Source organism: Conger conger, chromosome 5 (genome assembly GCF_963514075.1).
Source record: "Conger conger chromosome 5, fConCon1.1, whole genome shotgun sequence".
NCBI lineage: Eukaryota > Metazoa > Chordata > Actinopteri > Anguilliformes > Congridae > Conger > Conger conger.
Genome location: NC_083764.1, coordinates 67,969,319 through 67,977,380, shown reverse-complemented (window position 1 = coordinate 67,977,380; position 8,062 = coordinate 67,969,319). Strand labels below are relative to the sequence as shown.

The following is an 8,062-nucleotide window of genomic DNA, read 5'->3' as shown; positions in this document are numbered from 1 at the left end:
ACAAGGCTGGAGGTGTGACATCACTGCGCCCAGACACGCAGCCTGAGAACAACCCGCGGCCAAGAGGCTTCCATCAAAAAAAGAGAATGGAAAAATACAAAACATAAAAATGTATAATATACATTAGCCCAGGCAGGAGGGTCAGTGGTTCAATCCCCCGGCCTGGGTATGTGGAAGTGTCCCTGAGCAAGACAACTAACCCCCAACATTACACTCACGCTGTCACACACACAGACACACACACATAGCTAATGGAACTGAACAGTGCATTCTGGGAGCTTCACTTCTAATCAGTGCTGAAGAGTGGATGATCATGCAGCACCATTAAGCAATGCCATCAAACCTGACTTTTCTATGAGCACCACTGAACTCATGCCAGGAGAATTTTCTAGAACCCTGTTACAGAGTCACCAGAACCCTTCACAGTTAGAACGTTGTTATTATGTCCAGAGAGAAGGCAGGGAGGGGGACGGACTGAGCAGTGACCGCGCGGCCTCCACACAGCCAGCTCAGAGCCTCTCCCTAAATTATGACCAAGATTACGAAGATAAAAGAAACGTCTTCAGTTATGATTACCAAATTCCCCCTGCCACTAATTACCATGGCAACGGGGCCCAGGCACACCACATCTTTCACTGAATATGAAAAGGTCCAAATTACTGTGATCATTTTTTTGAAATATATGCAAAAATGGAAAAAGGTGCACTTTAAAGGATCCAGGCTAATTAAGGAGTCATTTCCTGCATTAAAGTGGCTTCCCAGTGCACCCTGCTCCAGGGTCTGTTGTGGCAAATGGACAGTTTGGGAGATGATGGTGAACTTCACAGCACTGTGAAAGGAGACGTGTTCACAGCAGCAGAGCTCCCAGCCTGTCCCCAGCTTGTCTCCGCACCTGTAGGAACAGCCCCAGGCTCATCCCAATCCCCTATTTTATCCACCCATGTCTTCTCCAACCTCCACTGACCTGGGAATCTATCGAGTCCCGCAATCTTTAAGGATGCTCCAACCTCCACTGACCTGGGAATATATCGAGTCCCGCAATAAATGTTCCTTGAAGGAGCCAGGAGCTTGAAGGCTTGTTCTCACCTTCATTATACAGTATGTTTACCCCAAGTTTGCAGTTTTTGGCTTCAGGGAAAATCCACGCCCCAAAAACTGAAGGCTGACTAGTAAAAATGGCAGTAATAACAGCAGTAATGGTAGTAATAACAGTAGTAATAACAGCAGTAATAACGGCAGTAATGGTAGTAATAACAGTAGTAATAACAGCAGTACTAACGGCAGTAAAGGTAGTAATAACAGTAGTAATAACAGCAGTAATAACGGCAGTAATGGTAGTAATAACAGTAGTAATAACAGCAGTACTAATGGCAGTAACGGTAGTAATAACAGCAGTACTAACGGCAGTAAAGGTAGTAATAACAGTAGTAATAACAGCAGTAATAACGGCAGTAACGGTAGTAATAACAGCAGTAATAACAGCAGTAACGGTAGTAATAACAGCAGTAATAACAGCAGTAACGGTAGTAATAACGGTAGTAATAACAGCAGTAACGGTAGTAATAACAGCAGTAATAACAGCAGTAACGGTAGTAATAACAGCCGTAACGGTAGTAATAACAGCAGTAATAACAGCAGTAAAGGTAGTAATAACAGTAGTAATAACAGCAGTAACGGTAGTAATAACAGTAGTAATAACAGCAGTAATAACAGCAGTAATAACAGCAGTAACAGCAGTAACAGCAGTAATAACAGCAGTAACGGTAGTAATAACGGTAGTAATAACAGCAGTAATAACAGCAGTAATAACAGCCTGAGCTCTGTCTGCAGGACATGGGCAGACTGAGCACGTGTCACAGGCGACATTCACAGGCTCTTCTGGTATTGCAGTTATATAAAACCACAACAGAGTGAGGATAGCCCGGAACTGCTAGTAGACACTGGGGAACAGGAAGTGCGCTGTGCGGAACAGGATAGGGCCATTTGGGAACAGGAACTGTGCAGAACAGAGGTGGATTGTGAGGAACAGGATGTTGATTTGTATATTGGACAACAGGAAGTAGGCAGTGGAGATCAGGAAGTGGATTGTGGGGAACACTGAGGACTTGCCATGTTGCCACATTGACAGAAGTACAGCAGCAAACACACGTTGCCGTGGTGATTAAGCCCTCCTAGATCACACTGAGTTGAGCATTCCCAAGTTTTGACTCATAACTCAGTTTACATACGAATGTTCATCCCTGCCCCATATTTCCACACATTCCCACCACGCATTCCCACCACGCATTCCCACCACGCATTCCCACCACGCATTCCCACCACTCATTCCCACCATGCATTCCCACCACTCATTCCCACCACGCATTCCCACCACTCATTCCCACCATGCATTCCCACCACGCATTCCCACCACGCATTCCCACTACTCATTCCCACCACGCATTCCCACCACGCATTCCCACCAAGCATTCCCACCACTCATTCCCACCACGAATTCCCACCATGCATTCCCACCACGCATTCCCACCACGCATTCCCACCACTCATTCCCACCACGCATTCCCACCACTCATTCCCACCACGCATTCCCACCACGCATTCCCACCACTCATTCCCACCACGCATTCCCACCACGCATTCCCACCACGCATTCCCACCACGCAGACAATGAGTGCTCGGCTCCTCTTTTGCGGTCAACTGGTTTTATTTTGTTTATCAAAACAACACAAACATAGTGTGTCAAACACCCATTCCCCCCCCCCCCCCCCATTATTAAAAAATATAGGTATCACAAAAAGTATAATATCGCAAAAAAGAAAGACACAATATAATCTGTAATCTTATGGTACATGTTTGGCTCTTTATCAGCACTGAACACGCCCAGGACAGAAACAGATAAAAACACTGCCATGATTAAAAAAAAGTTACAGAACTATTTTAATCAAATATCCAATTTTAGGGACAACCTGTAATTTACCCTGCAATATTGTAGACACCAATTCAGCGTTCCAGAAAATGGCATTCTGGGCTATAATTACACATATTTCAAAACTGAGAAATCAACAGTGATTGTGCAAGAAAAATCCTAATCATATTTACCTCTCCTCTATGCTGAGCAGGTTATTACTAACATATTTAGATTTGGCTTATGGTATCACTGAAACAGGCCCAAAGCCATCTGCTTTCAGTCGTAAAATAATTTTCTGTGTATTGGTGTGTGAGTGAGTGAGTGAGTGAGTGAGTGCATGTGCGATTGCGTGTGTGTGTATGCGTGTGTGTGTGTATGTGTGAGTGTTTGTGTGTGCGTGTGTGTGTGTATGTGAGTGAGTAAGCGTGTGTGTGTATGTGTGAGTGTGTGTGTGAGTGAGTGTGAGTCTGTGTGTGAGTAAGCGTGTGTGTGTGTGTGTGTGTGTGTGAGTGTGTGTGAGTAAGCGTGTGTGTGTGTGTGTGTATGCGTGTGTGTGTGTATGTGTGAGTGTTTGTGTGTGCGTGTGTGTGTGTATGTGAGTGAGTAAGCGTGTGTGTGTGTGTGTGTGTGGGTGAGTGTGTGTGTGAGTGTTTGTGTGTGCGTGTGTGTGTGTATGTGTGAGTGTTTGTGTGTGCGTGTGTGTGTGTATGTGAGTGAGTAAGCGTGTGTGTGTATGTGCGATTGCGTGTGTGTGTATGCGTGTGTGTGTGTGTATGTGTGAGTGTTTGTGTGTGCGTGTGTGTGTGTATGTGAGTAAGCGTGTGTATGTGTGAGTGTGTGTGTGTGTGTGTGAGTGAGTGTGAGTGTGTGTGTGAGTAAGCGTGTGTGTGTGTGTGTGTGTGTGTGTGTGTGTGTGAGTGTGTGTGTGTAAGCGTGTGTGTGTGTGTATGTGAGTAAGCGTGTGTGTGTATGTGTGAGTGTGTGTGTGTGTGTGTATGAGTGAGTGTGAGTGTGTGTGTGAGTAAGCGTGTGTGTGTGTGTGTGTGTGTGAGTGTGTGTGTGTAAGCGTGTGTGTGTGAGTGTGTGTGTGAGTGTGTGAGTGAGTGTGATGCTCCATTATTACCATAAAAAACAGTCTACCTGTCAGAAAACGGAATTTAAATCTGAAAAACATACCTGATTATAGCCATGGGTAAAACGCTCGAATGCTGTGGGAATGTGGCAGAATTCCGCACAGCGGAAAGGCTGGGAGAACATTGCATGAATGCTGTGGGATCCCTCTGGAATCATTGTTACAACAATATTGGAATTCTTTGGGAATGTCACAGGAGCAGTGCAGGAATGATGCATGAATGCTGTAGGATCACAATGGAAACATTGTTACAATGTGGGAATGCTTCAGGAATGTTGCAGGAATACTGTGGATCCCCCTGGAAACACTGTTTCATCAAAGTGGGAATTATTTGGGAATGTAGCAGGAACGCTGTGGGAATGTGTGAATGGCAGAGGTAGCGGGGGCTGGTGTCTGACACGCCAGCACAGAGCCAGGCAGAGCGCGGGCGGCGCTGATGTCATCGCTTCTGCAGCGGAGAGCAGGTGGCATTCGTGCAAACAGTAAACAATGGCCTGATCAGCCTCAGCATGCGGCCCCTTCAGGAGAACAATGGCAGCACAGCCACACCAGCCACACAACACAACACACAGGAGCCACAACCACAACACACAGGAGCCAAATCCACAGGAGCCACAACACACAGGAGCCACACCAGCCACACAACACAACACACAGGAGCCGGCCACAGCCACAACACACAGGAGCCAAAGCCACAGGAGCCACAACACACAGGAGCCACACCAGCCACACAACACAACACACAGGAGCCACAGCTACAACACCCAGGAGCCAGCCACAGCCACAACACCCAGGAGCCAGCCACAGCCACAACACCCAGGAGCCAGCCACAGCCACAACACCCAGGAGCCAGCCACAGCCACAACACACAGGAGCCACAACACACAGGAGCCCCACCAGCCACACAACACAACACACAGAAGCCAGCCACAGCCACAACACCCAGGAGCCAGCCACAGCCACAACACACAGGAGCCAAAGCCACAGGAGCCACAACACCCAGGAGCCAGCCACAGCCACAACACCCAGGAGCCAGCCACAGCCACAACACACAGGAGCCAAAGCCACAGGAGCCACAACACACAGGAGCCACACCAGCCACACAACACAACACACAGGAGCCACAGCTACAACACCCAGGAGCCAGCCACAGCCACAAAACCCAGGAGCCAGCCACAGCCACAACACACAGGAGCCAGCCACAGCCACAACACCCAGGAGCCAGCCACAGCCACAACACACAGGAGCCAAAGCCACAGGAGCCACACCAGCCACACAAGACAACACACAGGAGCCATACCAGCCACACAACACAACACACAGGAGCCACAGCCACAACACACAGAAACACACAACCTCACAAGCCCAAACACACACACCTACACTCACTGTGCACTTTATACATGGAGAAGGGGTGTGTGTGTATGTTTGCGTGTATACGCAAAGTGTGTGTGCAGTGATTGCACAGTGTGTGTGTTGTGTGTGTTTGTGCCTGTGTGTATGGGTGTGTGTGCAGTGTGTGTGTATGCACAGTGGGTGTGCAGTGTGTGTGTGCGTGCACTGTCTGCATGCAGTGTGTGTGTGTGTGCGTGCGCTGTCTGCATGCAGTGTGTGTGTTTGAGCGTGTGAGTGTGTGTGTGTGTGTGTGTGTGTGAGCGTGTGCATGTGCGCGTGTGTGAGTGCGCGCGCTGTCTGCATGCAGTGTGTGGAAGTGTGTGTGTGTGTGTGTGTGTGTGTGTGTGTTTGTGCGTGCACTGTCTGCATGCAATGTGTGGGTGTGTGTGTGTGTGTGTGTGTGTGGTCACTGCACAACAGAATTTTTGGCCATGGGATGAATCTGATCCTCAATTCATCCTCAAAAAAAAGTTCTTTTTTTAAAGAAATGTAAAAAATTTAAATCCCTGTCAAAAAAAGTTCTTTTCTTGTTGATCCATTTAATTTTCAAAACTTTTCATACATAAGCAGGTTCTTTTTTCTTTTTGGGAGCAACATTGCAAGGGCTGCAGCTCATAACATGCAGTCGCTGTGTTTCCCAAAATGGCCACAAGACACACCCAGCACCCAGAATGCATCTCCTGTGGTTCAGCTGCCTTAGCAAATACACAATTAAAAAACAGCACCACTACTGAGGCTACGAACCAATCATGCACACGAGGCTAACATCTGAGCAGAGCTATAGGGTAATATGATCATTATAGCCAAGGCTTTTGTTTTATAACAGGGCTGCCCAACCCTGTTCCTGGAGATCTGCCATCCTGTACGTTCACTCCAACCCCAACACAGCACACCTCATTCAACAAGAGATTTGAGCAGCTAATTAGTAGAATGAGGTGAGCCAAATGAGGGTTGAAATGAAACCTACAGGACAGTAGATCTCCGGGAACAGGGCTGGGCAGTCCTGCTGTATTATAATACAATAATCTCCGGAACGAGATTATTCTATTATTATACAGCATGTATTATGATATTGTACATTATAAGTGTTTTATTCTCCGCTCTACTAAATTATGTCTGTCGAGGTGCACGCGCTTATAGCCTAACCTGCTCCCGTGCTTCCATCAGAGAGAAATATAAACACAAAGGCTTTGTGTGAACGACGCAAAATATGTTTTTCCCCAAGAAATTGTACACATCGCAATTTCTACCTCCATCGTCTCGCTCCGCCTCTAAATGCCTTCTTCTAAATTAGGTTGTTATTACATATGCAAACGCCCAAAGCGCTGTCACTGTTTATGATCCCTCACATCGCCTCTCGGTGTAGCCTTGTTATTTTAGTTTTCCTGCAGTTACCCTCATAGACTTAGCTACAAAGCACTGGAATCTCATTGAAGACGACAATTATTTTTGTAAAACTGCACCGCCGTATCGGGTTTTTAATGGGAGTGGACTACCCCACGCCGAGCATCAGCAGTGGGGTAGGCGGCACAAAGCCACCGTCAGCCAGCGGGGGAAGAGTGCGGGAACCAAGAGCATATTACAGTTTAAATATGAATCTGAGCGCTGACACAAATAACGCCAGTGAAATAAAAACCATCGGCTGATAGCCCACTTAAGGGGCGAATGTATTCACTGGGCGTCTGTCATAGAAAGCGCACCCCGCGCGTTCCCACTAAAGCGTCATTTACAGACATCGCATCAAACCAAATCCCCTGAACGGTGCGCGGAGAAACACAGGGATAGTAACTCGGACTGAAATGTATTTACGTAACACATCTAGCTAAATTAACCAGCTAAGCAAAACCGTATGGGCACTCGGAATAGGTTTTAAAGTTAGTCAATGAAATGTCATGCAATGTAGGCTAGCTACTGTAACGACATATCAATCTATTGTGAGACAACGCGGCCAATCATATCCGACCAAAGTTTTCTGTACTAAATAAACAAATGGGTTTATACGGCACTACTAGAAGGCAAATTATTTAATTTGCGTCAAACAACCGATTGTATTGTAATCAAGACGGAAAAATGGACTAGTTTATTACACGTGCCGAAAGCGCTCAGGAGATTTTTTTTTGTGTTGTGTTTTGATTCTAAAAGCGCACAATGAAGTAGACTAGTTACTGATGGTCAACTACCCATCCACCCACCATGATTGCATAAGCGCCTCTTCCCAAGCTATAGCTGGCCATTTTTATTCGCTTATGGCGTCGCGTCTGATCCCCGCAGTTCGGTGTGAACTAGTTGTTCGAATTGGTCCAAGTTACCTGAGAAGAGCCGTGTCGCCTTGCCTGCTGGTCACGGTATCCACCAGCGTACTGTCTCCGGTGCGTCCAGCGGGAACACAGGACGGCAGGAACCAAGAAAAAGTGAAGATTACACCAGCGAGAGATTGGACGGAGAAACACATAACCGGCCGCCCCACAACCATTATCTCAAGTTCTGACGGAATAGCGCGCTATTCGTCCCTTAAAAATAGAAATATCCGCGCTATTTCTCCTGGGTCGGCCCACCCTGAAAGCCGGGTTAAGGATGGAGTTTCCCAGGTCTGTTCCTGTCACAGCCCCGCTATGTGAGAAAGCGCT

The 8,062-nt window shown here is 47.1% G+C and overlaps 1 protein-coding gene across 1 annotated transcript in view; it reads right to left on the bottom strand.

Moving 5' to 3' along the window:
- The window catches only part of LOC133128792 (neuronal growth regulator 1-like), a 25,306-nt gene extending 17,244 nt beyond the window's left edge, over positions 1 to 8,062 (bottom strand). Inside the window, exon 1 of the mRNA XM_061242576.1 lies at positions 7,745 to 8,062. Coding sequence (XP_061098560.1) covers positions 7,745 to 7,908 — 164 coding nt within the window. The 5' untranslated portion in view covers positions 7,909 to 8,062. The remainder of the gene's footprint in view (positions 1 to 7,744) is intronic.